The sequence below is a fragment of the Urocampus carinirostris genome, chromosome 2 (genome assembly GCF_059441175.1).
Source record: "Urocampus carinirostris isolate Australia breed hairy pipefish chromosome 2, RoL_Ucar_1.0, whole genome shotgun sequence".
Lineage (NCBI taxonomy): Eukaryota > Metazoa > Chordata > Actinopteri > Syngnathiformes > Syngnathidae > Urocampus > Urocampus carinirostris.
This window is the reverse complement of record NC_142350.1, coordinates 47,446,830-47,464,297: the sequence shown is the minus strand read 5'-3', so window position 1 is coordinate 47,464,297 and position 17,468 is coordinate 47,446,830. Positions and strand designations below refer to the sequence as shown.

At 38.3% G+C, this 17,468-nt stretch overlaps 1 protein-coding gene across 1 annotated transcript in view; it reads right to left on the bottom strand.

The window, feature by feature from the left end:
- Positions 1–163: 163 nt before the first annotated feature.
- Positions 164–17,468, bottom strand: part of g6fl (g6f-like) — a 34,252-nt gene continuing 16,947 nt past the window's right edge. Inside the window, exons 8-12 of the mRNA XM_088327712.1 lie at positions 15,243–15,500; positions 5,699–5,833; positions 3,753–3,826; positions 3,582–3,608; positions 164–404 (exon numbers count right to left, since the gene is read on the bottom strand). Coding sequence (XP_088183838.1) covers positions 357–404; positions 3,582–3,608; positions 3,753–3,826; positions 5,699–5,833; positions 15,243–15,500 — 542 coding nt within the window. The 3' untranslated portion in view covers positions 164–356. The remainder of the gene's footprint in view (positions 405–3,581; positions 3,609–3,752; positions 3,827–5,698; positions 5,834–15,242; positions 15,501–17,468) is intronic.

Here is a 17,468-nt window from a genome sequence, read left to right as displayed (position 1 = left end):
TCTCTTCATTGTTTTCAAGTTTGCCATTCGCAGTACAAGAAAATAAGAAAATACTATGAAAAAAGAGAGGTAAATAAAAAAATTGTCATCAAATATCTGCAAATAGAAGTTTATTTCCAAGCTTACATAAACATAAATAAACATAAACTAGGGTGACAAAATCTTATCAATAACAAAAGACCATGAAACTATTGTACATAATAATTTTTTGAACAAAAGACAAAACATTCAAAATAACGTACGAAGAAGCAAGCGAGTCAATCTCCAGAACACTCACACACACTAGCGCCGTTTCAGAGTCTATTCAAGGTCCAATTATAACATCTAGTCCCCATATCAGCTGTAAAAACCGATTATCAATGCTCGAGTTCCTTGTAGACGTCATCTTTTCTCGGCATTAAATCCTGGAAGGGGGCAAAAAAAGAGGAAGGGAAGTGGAATATCACAAAAAAGAAAATGAGGCCAGGACTTTTGGAAGGGTGGCAAAATGTAAAAGGATATATGGAATGTTGGTTGGATATTGCCAGTATTTTCCAGACTATACATTTCAGATTCAGATTCAGATTCAGATCTACTTTATTGTCATTCTAGTACACGTGTATACAGAACGAAATGTCGATGCATCTGACCCCCACAGTTTCCTTGAATGTACAGATATAAATAATGTTGTATTGTATTTTGGCTACGTATAGTATTTTACCATAGTGCCGATAGTGCAAGAAGAGTAGCTAACCAGATGTGCAAAATGGGCAGTCAGGTTAACAAGTCAGGTACACAGTAACATTAACACTGTAACAATAACGCTGTAATTACAATAGTAATATGGACCAGCCCAAAAATGCATAATAAAGAAGGAAAAGACAGTACATATAAGTCCCAGCGGAGTATATGATGGCTTATCTTCTGAACGTTCGTGTCCATTGATTTGTAAGAAAAGGTGTTGTCATTTCGCCAAAGTAAATATTTTCAACTTGCTCAAAATGTATTTCTTTACGAAGTGTGAATTCTCTGGGCTTTATTGTAGAGCAAATAATCCCACCACAAAAATGACTTACACCTTCTTTGTTTCAAATAACTCACTTTGAAATGGATGGACAGTTCCCGGACTTACCAATTCACCATGTACCATAATGAAATCTGATAACATGAAGTTTTGAATGTAGTTAAAAAAATCCAAGGCAATGTATTGGTAAAATAATGTTCACACCGTACGTTATCATGTCGATTGAAGGGAAATCCTCAAGTATAGAACCGTACGCAAATTTCTCACTTCTTTGGCTTTCTAACAAGTTTAGGGATTTCAAACACTGTCACCCGATACTGAGAGTATCAGATATCTGAGACCACGCCCATAGAGGCATGCGTCACCTTTATAAAAAGAATTGTCTAAGCAATAGTTGTTCTCTTCTTCTTTGGGCTGCCTGCCTGCCTGCCTTGGTCGTCTCGCACAACGTCGCTTGGCGCGTGCGTGCAGGCCTGCATTGCAGCCTTGAAATCAGGACTTGGGCCATACATTGAGACCATCCGGAGCACGAGAATAAATCTCGCCACAACAATGAATAAGGTGATAGCTTCAGATTTAACTCAATGCTTACTGGTTCTTGAGAATGCGTGTTTTTTTTTCTGTACAAGCGAATGTCCCCAAATCAACTATCATTATAGCGGAAACTTTCTTTTTGTGCTAGTAACTTCCAGACTTTTAGCGGTCCAAAACCCCCGTAATCTCTGGCCTTTTTTGTAATTGGTTCTCTGTGTTAATAAATTGTGTGTTCTATTTTAAACAGCCTGGTTCATTGATTCCATTTTCTTGGGATTAGTAATTCATATCACAACTCAAAGAACTCAAAGTAAAACGTAATTTTTTTTAATTTTTTTATCAGTGTAGGAAATTCTAGCATCCTTCAGAGAAAAAAAAAATTATGGTGGAGCACAAGCAACACCTATAGGCAAATTTGTTAACTGAATGCAGTAAAGAATAATTCGTTTCAACCAATTTTCAAAATAAAAGCTAGAAAAATCTCTACATTATTGTTCTATTACATTTCCCCCAAAAATGAGAAGTCATTTTTGTGACGCTTGCGTGAGTGACGTATGCTAAGGGGGCATTTTAGGCTGGGGGATACATTTTTCGGCACGACAAGGTTGAAATGATCAATACAGACCTAGAGCGCCCTCTTACGGTTTAGTTGAAAATAACATTTGAAATGATTCAATATATGTGTTAGTAATTTCACATTTAAGTCTCACCAGAGTATAAACCGCACGCCCGGCCAAACTATGACAAAAAAAACAAAACCAAAAAACTGGAATTTATAGACCGGAAAATACAGCAATTGTTTTTTTTTGTTGTTGATTCTAATTAATTTAATTATTTATCTATTTACTTATTTATTTACTTGATTATTTACTTACACGTTCATTTACCCTTTTACATGTTTGCTTGACATTCTTATTTCTTTACTTACTTACGTACTCATTTATTCATTTACTTAATGATTTACTTGTTCATTTATTTACGTACCTATTCATTTCTTTATTCACTTATGCCCATTTTTAATTACTCACTCTTTCATTTATTTACATACTTAGTTAAATATCCATTCATTTACTTATTTTTTTTATTGATTTGCTTACTTACTTATTTAATTGCATATTAACTTAATAGTTCCTTACTAATGTATGGAATTTTTTTTGGTACCTATTTATTTACTTACTCCTTTTCTTTATATGTTCCTCACTTATTAACATACTTACTTATTTACTTACTTACTCAATTGTTTACTTACTTCTCTACATGCCTCATTATTTACTTATTAATTTATTTTTTTATTTACTTACGCATGCATTTACTAAATAATTAGCATACTTATTTGCATACATACTTACTTTTCTTTGTACCTACTGATCTACTTATCTCTTTATTTAGTTATTTACTTAGATATTGACATACTTTTTTCCTTACTCACTTCTTTACTTACTTCTTTATGTACTTCTTTATTCACTTACTCCTTTATTTATTATTTTCCTTACTTATTAACATACTTATCTATTTACTTACTTACTCATTTATTTACTTACTGGTACTTCTTTACATACTCTCTTATTAGTTATTTATTTTCTTTTTACTTACACATTTATTTTCTTATCAGCATTTATTTGCTTATGTTTTCACTTTTTTTTGTACCCGCTTCTTTACCTACTTCTTAACTTACTTAGTTATTTACTCACATATCGATTTACTGTACTTACTTATTTACTTACTTTTTTACTTATTTACTTAGTCATATATTTGCTTGTCTATCAACCTTATTAACATTCTTGTTTACTTACTCACTTCTTTACTTACTTCTTTATGTAATTATTTATTTACTTACATATTTATCAATTGGTTTACTCACTTATTTAATGATCTACTTACTTATTGTATATTTACTTAAAAAATTATTCATTTACTTACTTATTTACAATTCTTTGACATATTTAGTTTCAGTATTTACATACTAATTCAATTTTGGAGTGATTTGGAACAGGAAAACTATTCTTATTTTGAAAAGCATTCTCCCTAAGGTGAAGTAACTCACCATATAGACGGAAGCCGGCGGAGAGGCCTGTTGGGAAAGAGAGCGAGACCCTTTTAATGAGCAAAGAGCCAGGAAGGCTGCCAAGTGCAAAAAGAAGCGTCAACAAATAAAAAAATAAATAAGCTAAGAGGCCAAAATCCATCAGGAAGGAAAAGGACCCGTTTTCATCACCTGTCTGACATCTTCGGGATTTTCGTAGATGTTCTCCGTCTCGCCCGAGTGGACTGATAGAGATTGCTCAATACCTGCAACAAGCGCCACAAAACACACAAAATACACAAAGAAGAAGAGACGGGGAAGGGTCAGATTCATCACAACCCCAAAGGATGTTCCGGGGCCCTCATCCGTCACAAAGAAGCAGAAAAACAAAGAAACTGGTCCTGTGCTCACACCGATGAGTGATGCGCTTCTGTCGCCATAGCAACTTGGATTTTCATCCAGAATTGTGTTCCGCATATTTTGCTGTCGTATTTTGTCGTCGTTGAGTTTTGTAGTCCTATTTTCATTTGTGGTTGTCCGTTTATTTTTTTTGTAGAACTTTGTGGTTGTATTCTGTTGTATTTTTTCATCGTTACATTTTTATAGTCCTTGTATTTTGTAGTCTTTGTACTTTGTAGTTCTTGTACTTTGTAGTTCTTGCAGTTTGTCGTTATTGAGTTTTGTAGTTGTATTTTATTGTGGTTGTACATGGTCATACTTTTTTTGTAGTATTTTGTGGTTGTAGTCTGTCGTATTTTGTCATCGTTAAATTTTTGTAGTCCTTGTAGTGTGTACTTCTTGCATTTTGTCGTTGTTGAGTTTTGTAGTTGTTTTTTGTTGTGGTTGTATGTGGTCATTTCTTTTTGTAGTACTTTGTGGTTGTATTCTGTCGTATTTTTTCGTCATTAAATTTTTGTAGTCCTTGTATTTTGTAGTCCTTGTATTTTGTAGTTCTTGTACTTTATAATACTTGTATTTTGTCGTTGTTGAGTTTTGTAGTCGTATTTTGTTGTGGTTGTACGTGGTCATACTTTTTTTTTGTAGTACTTTGTGGTTGTATTCTGTCGTATATTTCGTCGTTGTATGTTTTCGTCCTTGTATTTTATAGTCCTTGTATTTTGTAGTCTTTGTACTTTGTAGTTCTTGTACTTTGTAGTTCTTGCAGTTTGTCGTTATTGAGTTTTGTAGTTGTATTTTATTGTGGTTGTACATGGTCATACTTTTTTTTATTATTTTGTGGTTGTGTTCTGTCATATTTTTTTGTCTTTAAATTTTGTAGTCCTTCTATTTTGTCCTTGTACTTTGTAGTTCTTGTATTTTGTCGTTGTTGTCACATTTTGTTGTTTTATTTTGTCGTTGCATTTTGTCATCGTTACATTTTGTATTCGTTACATTTTATCATGTTTTAATTAATCGTTGTATTTTGTCAATATAGTGTTTTGTCTCAGTTGTATTTTAACATGTTTTTTCTTTAGTCGTCACTGCATTCTGTTGTCGTTGTTTTATTTCTTCTTTATTGTTTTCTCGTTGTTTTCTGTCCATGTACTTTTTCATCCTTGTATTTTGTAGTCCTTGTATTTTGTCGTCATAGTATTAAGTAGTCCTCGTATTTTGTCTTTGTTGTTATATTTTGTCATTTTATTTTGTCATCGCCGTTTGTCGTCTTATTTTGTCGTTGTTTTATTCGGTTGTCGTTACATCTCTTTACCATTGTTTTCATTGTATTCTCTCTATGTATTTTCGTCGTTGAATTTTGTAGTCTTTGTATTCCTTTGTTGTTATATTTAGTCATCGTTGTATTTTGTCGTTGTTGTATTTTGTCACTACATAATGTTATTCAAATGAGAGGGCGGGTCGAACTGGCTACATTTTTCACCTAAAGGTTTATAATCACTATTATGCCGCTTTTTTGAAAAAAATATTGTTGTGAAAAAAAAACAAAATAAACAAATGACTGAATTACAAAAACTATAAATAAAAGAATCGATTGCATTTTTGTCTTTTATTTCGATATTACTTTGATTTGTGTTGTCAAGTATTTGTTTGGCTAGTTATTGTATGTTTATTTTTGTATACAGTTATTTATACTTATGGAAGAAGAAGCCAAAATAAATAAAGAAAATTGGTCCCATCTTCACCTCGACGAGTGATGCGCTTCTGTCTCCATAGCAATATCGCCACGGCGACGACAAGCGGGGTCACCAGAAGCACTAAAGCCAAAAGGAGGACCAAGAGGTGAGGGGTGTTCCACAAAGGGGGCGCCACCGAGCTATCTGTTGCGGGAGAAAGAAAAAAAATGTGAGGGGAAAAAATGCGAGGAAAAGTCGCATTTCTTGAAGATGACAAGTGGTTGCGCGGGCGGGGGCGGCGGGTCGGGAAAGCGCTGTACTCTGTATCAAAGGCGAGGGAATCTTACACGGATTTTCATCATGTGGCTGTCACTCACCAGCTGCAGGATGACAGCTTTGTCGGATACACATCTCACACACAAGCCACAACGTCCGAAAGAGGTATAATATTGCTGCAGTTACACTAGTGGTGAAAGTCTTGTGCATTTTGGTCTGCTCCTTAGTGGCCAGCTTGGACACTCCATCCTCTTTTCTTTTTTTGTATTCCTACAGTAGTCGTGAAAGTCTTCTTCATTTTATGTCTGTGTCCTGAGTTATACTGTTAGTCTATTATTTTTTTTCAGAAATGTCCTAACCTTAATGCTTACACTTGGATAGATAGATAGATAGATAGATAGATACTTTGTTCATCCCCGAAGGGAAATTCACATTTCCAGCAGCATCCCTGAGCTGAGAACAATCGAGAACAATCGAAAATAACACGGGAGCTGCTGGAGTGGCTGCCATTCGTGACGGCGCCGGAAGAAAAGATTCAATTTGAATCATTTACAAACAAACAAACAATTGAATCATGTACAAACAAACAAACAAAATATTCATGTTGATTTTAAGTTACCTGTCCAAATGAATGTTGTGCCATCTCACCTTTCCCACTCTCTCTCCTGCAGTTGACTTGCTGCTGCTCGCTCCTGAAACTAATACTTACCTCTTTGTGTATTGCCTGCATATGGCGACACCCTCTTTCAGCTTGTCTGTCAGAACCTTGATCTCCTCCTAAAATGCTTAATACTCAATGTACGTAGCACTTGCAGTAATTATTTGCGTTTGGGGAAAAAAACTAGACTGTTACCTTAGTATGCACTCAAAGAAAGGTTATTGGTTATTAATGTCAGTTTACCGTATTAGGATTATATCGGTGATAAATTTCATCCGTTTTTAGTATCGAACACCTGCAGCGGAGACTGCCTATTTTTTTATTTGGACTATTAAAGGGCAGATCACATTAGTTTTGAGGAATGGGGGGTGGAGGAAATGCTGGAGAGTGACATCATGCTTTGAGAGGTTGGTGTTCTAGCATATCTAAAGTACCAAACTTCCAAAACCTCTCCACTGACAACGCAATAAACACTGCTTTCATGCTGCGCCGAGCCATTTAGAGAAATGCATAAGCTGTCAGAATGCTACTCCTGAACTTCAGCGTTGCGATCAAAACCATCGTCCCGGGAGACCCTGGTACGAAACCACTCCTAACTAGGGGTCTCCTCCTTCTTCTGCAGCTGTATTATAGACTTTATCTCGAACTGCCTGCAGGCTGTGAAACTCTGCTGCAATGTCTCTTTCACCCTGATGCAGAAAACCAGATCCCTCCGAAGATGTGTGCTGAGCCTTCTACTGTTGACATTGTATACCTTAAACGGTTACGAACCGACCCCACGAACACTATTGTGAAGTTCACTGACGACACCAACTATGTATTATATGAAAATCGTGGCTCAGGAGGTAGAGCGCTTGTCTTGGGATCAAGAGATCGCAGTTCGAATCCCGGCTCCTCCGGTTTACATGTTAAAGTGTCCTTGGGTAAGACACTGAACCCCTAATAACCCCAATAAGCAGGTTAGCGCCTCACATGGCTGCACGGCCGCTATTGGGAAATGTGAAGCACATTGTAAAGCGCTTTGGGAAGTCTTGACTTGATAAGCGCTATATAAATGCAGATCATTTCATTTCATTTCATATTATATGCCAAATTTTAAATGTATAACCTTAAAAAATGAAAAGTATGCAGTTACCAAGTTGCAGTAGTAGTGAACAACTTCTTCATTTTATGTCCGCTTCCAGGATTATACTACTCTCTAGTGGCCAAGTTGTATAGTTCAGTCTATTATTTTTTCATACATGTCCTTATTTTAATGCTCAAACTTGGAAATGTATTATATTATACATCAAATAATAAATGTATTACACGAAGAAAGGAAAAGTATACACTTACTAAGTTACGATAGTAGTGTACAAATTCCTCATTTATGTCTGCTTCCAGGATTATACTTCTTTCCAGTGGCCACGTTGTATAGTTCATCCTATTTATTTTTTTCATAAATGTCCTTATTTCAATGCTCACACTTGGAAATGTATTATATTATATATCAAATTATAAATGTATTACACAAAGAAAGGAAAAGTATGCAGTTACCAAGTTACAGTAGTAGTGAACAATTTCTTCATTTTATGTCTGCTTCCAGGATTACACTGCTTTCTAGTAGCCAAGTTGTATAGTTCATTCGATTTACTTTTCCTTGAAATTTCCTCGGTTTGATACTAACACTTGTAGACGCATTATTATATAAAAGAAAAGAAGAGCAGATACAGAGTTACAGTAGTAGTGAAAGTTTTCTTTATTTTAAATAGAAGGAGACCAAGAGGAAGGCCACGATTGACGTGGATGGATGGTGTTATGAGTGCACTGCAGGAAAGAGGTCTAAATATAGTGGAAGCTAGAGCTTAGACGCGTTCTTAGGGATGGGCAGGGCACCCGTATGATGCGGCAGGGGTAAACCAGTGAAAGCTGACCGGCCCTGCTGTTGAACAGAAGAGTGTGTCGTGTCACCCTGACCCGCGTGACATGGCCGCTTTCTTGTGTCCCGTTTCATTTGGAGGGACGAAAGCATGACCAATTTAGGTGCTGAAGTGCTTAAATTGTTTGGGTGTTTGGGCATTTGGGTTGGCCATGGTCAAAATATTTGTGCGTGTGTGTTTTTTTGCTACTTTTTTCCTTTTTTAATTTTCTTTGTTCTTGTATGTGTTTGTCTTGCTGTCGGTCACCCCTCTCTAGGGATATGACCTGGTTAGATAAATAGATAATTTCTGTGTCCTGATTTATCTTGCCCACTTATGGTCAATTTGCACACAACGTTCTATTGTTTTTGGCTGAAATTTCTTACACTAGGAAGTGTAGTTAAAATGTTGCAGTAGTAATGAAAGTCTTCTTTCTTTAATGTCCGTCTCCAGGATTATACGGCAGAAGTTATACTTAATTAATATTTAATTTTTGTGCTTTTTTGTTCATATTTTTCGTTTACTTTCGGTGCTGCTTTCATAATCCAAACCCCGATATAAGCATGCAGCACACAAATCCTACTTAAGCATATGAATATTTTATTTTCTACATTTCTCACCTCAACGGACTTCAATCCGTCTTATCCATAATTACACTCATGAATTCACAATTTATGCAGCGGGTCAGCGACCGAGCACAAGTGCCGGCCACTCAAGCGCTGCCGACAAATTCTGTTTGCCGAAGAAAGGGGCCCTTCGGCCCCAACAATCCCCCCCGGGCCATCAATCATTGCTCTGGCCCTAATTGATTGGCGAGTGTGTGCCTGGGCGGCGATAATGGAAGGCGCCGGTGACCCATGCCAGGCTCCAACACATGAATTAAGGTAAGTGAGTGAAGCAGAGCGGAATGCCTTTATCTCACTCAACTCCCTTACTTTTTTTTCCACATCTTTATCTTCTTACATTTTTTCTCCATCATTCCAATACTGTAACCCCTATGATATGCAAAAATCCACAAAATAGGCCCTCTCCAATTTTAAGGCAATATCAAGTCAAGTCACATTACTTTGTATAGTCCTTAATCACAAGATGTCTTAAAGGACTGCAGAGGATTACAATTACACAATTCCCTGATCTTAAACCAACATGCGGGCAAGGAAAAACTTAAAACCTCAGCACGAGTAAAATAAGAAACCTTGAGGGGCCTTACAAGAAGCTGCGTTGTCCCCCGCTTGCAGCAATAGTCAACCAGGGATAACGGATTGCGGCCACACAAGTGATGTTAATTTAGGCCAAAAGAACGGCAAAAGAGCCACCACACGATACATTTTCTCATCGACACCTGCTCTCAGCAATAGTCGAATGGGGATAATGGAATGTGTCCGAAAAAATGGCATGCTTCTCCACCCCAAACCGAAAAAAAAAGTGCTTTGCTGGCCTGTGATCTTAGCAATAGTCGACCAGGGATAATGAATTACAGCTACAACCGTGCATTTTATCCGAGGCAAGCCAGAACGGTGCACATTCTGACAAAAGGGCTGATCATTTAAGGTGGACAGAGCGGAATCAAGAGCCACCGCATCACACAAATTTGCTATTCCAGCCTGTGCTCTCAACAATAATTAACTGAGGATAATGGATCGTGGCCAAACAGTGCAGTTAATTTGAGGCGGGCCGTAATGGCACGCTTCAGCGTCCAGCGCCGCAAAAAGTGTGCCACTGGCCCCTGCTGGCAGCAAAAGTCGACGGGGGATGTTCGATGGCAGAAACATGAATGTTGATAATTTTAGATGGAAAGAACAAAAAAGGAGCCGCCACACAAATGTTCTCTCTCAGCCTCCGCAATCAGCAAATAGGGATAATGGATCGCGGCTAAAACATTGAAGATTATTTTAAGCGACCCACAATGACACGCTTCAGCAACCCAAACCGGAAAAAAAAGAGTCGTCAGGCTCACAAAAGTGCGCTTTGGCGGCCCTCGCTCGCGGCAATATTCGACCACGGATAATGGAACGTGAACACACCAGTGCAGTTCACTCTTGGTGGACGGATCAGCAAAACAAATAGCTTCTAGGCCCAACAAAAGTGCGCTCTATTGGTCTCTGTTGCAGCGATATGCAATCGGGGCCAATGGATCGCAGCTGCATCCGTGCAGTTCAATTATCGGTGGACAGAACGGCAAAAGAGAGCAGCCATGCTTGGCAAAAATGTGCTCACTTAGGAACACACCCAAATTCAGTGCAGTTTACTTTTTTCAGGACAGAATTGCAAAAAAATGCCACCAGGCCTGACAAAAACGAACTCTGCGCTTTGCTTGCAGCGATATGCAACTGGAGATAACGGATTGCGGAATAGTGAAGTAACGAAGGATTACTGTACTGGAATCACAAAGGGGGAGGGGGCGGAGAAGTTGAACTTGCCAGCGTCTTCTACCATATGGCTACCGAGGGAAATTATGCACGAGGGGGAAAAACAACAGCTGGGGAAAGAATTTCACAAAAAGGTGACGAATAAAAAGTCTGACTACTGCAAAAAAAGGGTCATTAAAACCTTGCAAGATTATCAGAAGTAAAAGAAAGTCACTGAAAAAAGAAGTAAAAGACGTGAGAACTGGCAAACTGCTGTGAAATATTGTTTCCATTAAAATAATCTCCTGCTAGTGCTTCACTGAAAAAAACTCAAAAAAACATAGCAGCTCATTTATTTTTCTTTCTTTTTTCTTAAATATTTTTTCATCAATTCAAATGTTTCTTTTTAATATTTTGTGACTTCACTCAATTTTCAATTTATTTTTCTAGTGAAATAAAATACTGCTTAACCTACTTGTCTTCTATTATCCATCCATCCATTATCTGCACCGCTTATCCTCAGTAGGGTCACGTGGGTGCTGGAGCCCATCCCGGCTATCTTTAGGCAGTGGGCAGGGGACACCCTTAACTGGTTCCCAGCCAGTCGCAGGGCACGCAGAGAGAGAAAACCATTCACTCGCTCTTTCACACCTAGGGACAATTCGGACCGGCCAATTTGCCCGACATGCATGTTTTTGGAATGTGGGAGGAAACCGGAGTGCCCGGAGGAAACCCACACAAGCACGGGGAGAACATACAAACTCCACACAGGAGGTTCGATCTCATGACCTCAGAACTGTGCCGTACACGCACTAACCACTGCGCCGCCGTGCTGGCAAGTCAAGTCAAGTCACATCTATCTATATAGCCCTTAATCACAAAAATGTCTCAAAGGACTGCTCAGGATTACAATGACACAATTACCTGATCTTAAACCAGCATGCGAGCAAGGAACAACTCAAAACCTCAGTGTGAGGGAAAAGAGAAACCTTGAGAAGGAGCCTCACAAGTGGTAATCCACCTTCCAGGATGACCAGGGTGAAATAGATTTAGCATTACAGTACACAAACATAGTAAACATTAGGTAACATGTTGAAAATTTACATTAAATAAACGTTTCATAAAAAAACTTATTTCATCACCATACACACGTATCACGACTACCTTTCAAATTTTTTTCGATATTGAAGTTTATCTTATTAATTTTCTTGAAACTCTATTCTGAACCACTTTTTTAATGTTTTGGAATTTTTCTGTATTTTAAAAAAAATATTTTTCTGGAGAAATAAAACACTCGTAGATTTTTTTTTATTACAATATTTTGAACGTGTTTTTTTGTTAATTTTGAAAAAGATAAACTTAATTGAGTATTTTATTTTTAATGTTTTTTTTATTTTACTATTTTTAACAGAACAAAAAGAACAAAATGCTTCTTCTATTTTTTTAAGAATGCTTCTCATTTCATTTGTTTAATAAAAAATAAAATTAAAAATTTCGGGTAAAAGGCGAGTTTGAAATAAATAAAAGGATATTTCAACAATTTAAAAAGATATTAAAATTTAATAGGAAACATATCGTCGGCGGCGCAGTGGTTAGCGCGTGTGCAGGCACAGTTCTAAGGTCTTGGGAACCTCCTGTGTGGGTTCAAATCCAGCTATCGGACTTCCTGTGCGGAGTTTGTATGTTCTCCCCATGCTTGCGTGGGTTTCCTCCGGGCACTCCGGTTTCCTCCCACATTCCAAAGACATGCATTTTAGGTGAATTGGCCGGTCCAAATTGTCCCTAGGTGCGAATGAGCGAGTGAGTTGTCTGTCCCCGTGTGCCCTGCGATTGGCTGGCAACCAGTTCAGGGTGTCCCCTGCCCACTGCCCGATGATTGCTGGGATGGGCTCCAGCACCCCTGCGACCCTACTGAGGATAAGCGGTGCAGATAATGAGATGAGATGAGAAGACCAATTGGATGATGCTTTACATCAAAAATCAACAGCAACTGGCTGATGAAGGTGCTGCATCTGAGTCAGATTACGAGACTTCTCCCACTACTGCTAACTATGGGAACATGTTTTATGTAGGGGAGCAAACCCCTACCTAAAAACAGGCCTGTTTCGATAAAGTTTTGTGAAAAAAAGACATCATAGACATCATAGCAAGAACCGATAGCACATCTTTGATCATTGCCCCCTCTGGGCAGAACATGCCCTCTAGCGTAGACGGCAGACAGGACTTGAGGTTATCAATAGCAATTATTAGCAAGGCATTGATTGGAAACCCAAATCTCTCCCCTTCTTCGTTTTGACTCAACCCGGTGGAAGCGTGATTCATAATGGATGAAAAACGTGATCTAGATGAGTTTTGGTGAATTTTGGTAGTCCCAGGAATAATACTTTTTTTCATTTGAAAATAATTATCACCCATGAGCAAGTGAGGGTGTGAATTTCCCGGCAGGGATGAATAAAGTATCTATCTATCTATCTATCTATCTATCTATCTATCTATCTATCTATCTATCTATCTATCTATCTATCTATCTATCTATCTATCTATCTATCTATCTATCTATCTATCTATCTATCTATCTATCTATCTATCTATCTATCTATCTATCTATCTATCTATCTATCTATCTATCTATCTATCTATCTATCTATCTATCTATCTATCTATCTATCTATCTATCTATCTATCTATCTATCTATCTATCTATCTCTTTATCTCTCTATCTATCTATCTAATGTTTGGGATTTGGGACTTAAGTTTATATTTTCGTTTGTCTATTTGGCCACACAAGAAAATGGGAAAAAAAATTAGCTATGACAACCATCATTCACAGGCAATCAGGTAGGTTACCCTAAATGTGAAAATGCCTCAAAAAAGCATCATCAGCACTTTTGGTTTTGTTGAATCAGCATTTTTCCCAGAAAGTCATTCCAATATCCCCGATCAGAACAAAATTAAGTCCAAAATCAAAAGGCTTCAGCTGATAAAAAATGCTGCAGCGGGGCTTTCAAATAAGACAAGAAAGTTTAATCACATTACCCCGATTTTAGCTAACCTGCATTGGTTCCTTGTTAGCTTAAGATGAGATTTTAAGGTTCATGCATCATGCATGGACTTGCTCCCTCATATCTTTCAGATATAATTTCCTCCTATGTTCCAGTCCGGAGCCTTCACTCTGAAAATGCTGGTCTACCAGTGAACCTAAGAGCCAAGAAGAGATCCGCAGGTTGGAGAGCGTTCTCCAATCGGGCCCCGGTGCTGTGGAATGCTCTTCCCCTAAGATTCGATCTGCAACTTTAGTGGAAAAGTTTAAATCTAGGCTTAAAACACACTTCTATTCTATAGCTTAGGAATAACCTATATTTCATGTTGACAATATCTGTGTATCATTTGTTATTGCAACATTTGTTGCAGCCTGGTCATCCTGGAAGGGGGAATAACCTCATGTCCGGTCCCCTAAGGTTACTTCATTTTCCTCATGTTGAGGTTTTTGAGTTTTTCCTTGCCCTCATGTAGGTTTTAGATCAGGGGATGGTGTAATAATAGTCTGTGCTTTGCAATAATCTGCGGTCTGTGCAGCCCTTTGAGACTCTTTGTGATTAAGGGCTATACAAATAAACTTGACTTGACTTGACTCGACTTGACATCAACACCATCTTTACAGGCAGTCAGGTAGATGTAAAAAATGCAAAAAAAGGTTGACTCAGCACTTGTGGTATTGCCGACTCAGAACTTGGGGTTTTGCTGAATCAGTATTTTTTTTTTCACAAAATTTTTTTTTTTTAATCTCAGATCATGTTTGGACAGGATCACAATCTTTCCTAAACAAACAGGTAGGTCACTCAAGAGGTGAAAATACCCCTAAAACTGACTCTGCACTTTTGGTTTTGCTGACTGGGCAGTTTTTTTCTGAAAGACATTGCCCTCTTCTGGAGCCCAAACAACATTTAATTGGCAAACCATAAGAAGTCATTCCACTAACAGCATTGAACATCAACACTCTTTACAGGCAGTCAGGTAGATTTCACTGGATGTAAAAAATGCAAAAAAATCTGACTCAGAACTCATGGTTTTGGCAACTTACAACTTGTAGTTTTGCTCATCATTTTCTTCACAAAAAGACATTCTACTCTTCCAGACCAGAACAAGTTTTGACAGGATCAAAATATTTCCCAAACAATCAGGTGCGTTGCTCTAGAGATGAAAACCATAAGAACAAAAATGCCATTAAAATGTCAACTCAGCACTTTCAATATTGGTATTTTTTCCCGAAAGAAAATTTCCCGGTACAGAACACCATTGAATATCAACACCATCTTTTACAGGCAGTCAGGTGGGTTACACCAGATGTGAAAACCAGCCAAACTGAGTAAACAGCTTTCCAAGAAAAACATTCTAGCTAAAAAGACAATAAAAGAGAAATGTAATTGTATTACCTTGCATCTTGACTGCATATGTGGCTCTAACAGTTGGTCCATTTTTGAGGCGCAGGGTGCAAGTGTAGTTGCCGGCCCAGTCGGAAGTGACGGGCCAGGGCAGCGTGGTGGAGACTCCGCCTGGCTCGGCTTTTGCGGGTGTTAGGGTCCCGGGGGCCGGACTACCGTCGTCCCGTTCCCAACTGACCTCATTCACTTGGGAAACCTGGCTGTACAGGCACTCCAGGCGCAGCACGGAACCTAAACGAAGGCTCGTCACTGGACGTGGAAAAAGAAGAAAAGAAAGATGCTCCCTTACTTTTCAGTGTGATTTCTTTGCACAGTATAAAGATAGTAAGCCGGGTTATGATATGGTAGCATTTCTTTTTGATGTACAACCCCGAGCAAAAAGTATGGAATCACCAGGCTTGGGCGAGACCTCACTCAGCCCTTTTATTCTGTAGGAAAAACCTAAATCACAAACATGAAACAATCGGAAGGTCATTCCAAAGTGCAACATATTGGCATTCAGAAACACTAAAATAAATTAAGAACCCAGATGAAAACCTGTGTTGGAAATTGAAAAAAATTGTCCACAGCAAGGCTCCGACCTGCAAAGATGATCTGGCAACTGCAATCAAAGAGAGTTGGCACAAGATTCATAAGGAATACTGTTTGTCACTCATCCATGCCAGAGACTGGAAGCTGTCATAAAAGCCAAAGGTGGTGCAACTAAATACTAGTGATATGTTTTGATTGATATTTCTTTGTCTGTTTTTCATGATTCCATATTTATTCCCCTAAACCTTTTCTATTAAAGTAACAATTACTGACCCTTGTGATGTTTTTTCTTAATTTCCTTTAGTGTTTCCGAATGCCAAGGAGTTGCACTTTGAGATGACGTTATGATTGTTTCATGATCTGAGCTTTTTCTACTGAATAAAATATCGGAGTGACGGCTTGCCCAAGACTGGTGATTCCATACTTTTTGCAAGGGGTTGTATGAATCTCGTAGCACGCCACATCATTCAATGTATGGCCTGCCAGAGATTTTTTATGATATATATTTTTCAATATTTTTATGGACTCAATTTTCCTTTACTTATTATACTTTGATATGACAAAGTTCTTAGTTTTTTTAATGCATTTTTTGGATATTTTTTTTTTTAATTGACTTAGTTTGTTCTTTATTCTCTCTCTCTCTCTCTCTCTCTCTCTCTCTCTCTCTCTCTCTCTCTCTCTCTCTCTCTCTCTCTCTCTCTCTCTCTATATATATATATATATAGTGTGTGTATGTGTGTGTATAGATGTGTATATATGTGTATGTGCATGTATGTGTGTGTATGTATGTATGTATGAAAGAAAATAAGTATTTTAACACCCTGCTATTTTACCATTTCTCCCACTTAAAAATTGTGGGGAGGGGGTCTGAAATTTTCATCGTAGGTTCTTGTTCACTGTAAGAGAATGAAAATTTAACAATTTATTTGTTTGATATAGCTGCAAATAGGTATTTTAACACCTGTGTGTCATCTAGAATTCTGACCCTGAAAGACCTGTTTGGCCGCCCATTAGAAGTCCACCTGCACTCCATGTATCATCCTGAATCAGAAGCACCTGTTTGAGGTCGTTAGCTGCAATAAAGACACCTGTCCACCCCATACAATCAGTAAGACTTTAACTTGTAAAATGACGAAGACCAAAGAGCTGTCCAAAGACATCAGAGACAAAACTGTACACCTCCGAAAGGCTGGAAAATTAAGTTGTACTTGAAGCCTTTGTGAGTGTCTTTAGTTTAGATTGGTGTCAAGGCACCCCCAATAAATACCAATAAAATCATTAAACATCTGCTATTGTGTGGTCTGCTTCCGTGGGGTCTCTAATGCCCTCTGGTGACCAAATTTGGTATTGGAGCTCCCTACCACCAACCACTCCAAGCAACCCAATCCAATATTCCATTATCTGCACCTCATATTCTCAGTAGGGTTACTGGAGCCCATCCGAGCTAACTCTGGGCAGTTGGTAGGGTACACCCTGGTTGCCAGCGAGTCGCAGTGCACACAGAGACAGACAACCATTCATACGTTCACTCATACCGATGGAAAATTTGAAGTCACCAATTCACCTGGCAAGCATGTTTATGAAATGTGGGAGTGCCCGGAGGACATTCGTGTAGGCGCGGGGAAAACATGCAAACTCCGCACAGCAAGGCTGGTTTCTGGTTCTGAACCCATGACTTCAGAACTG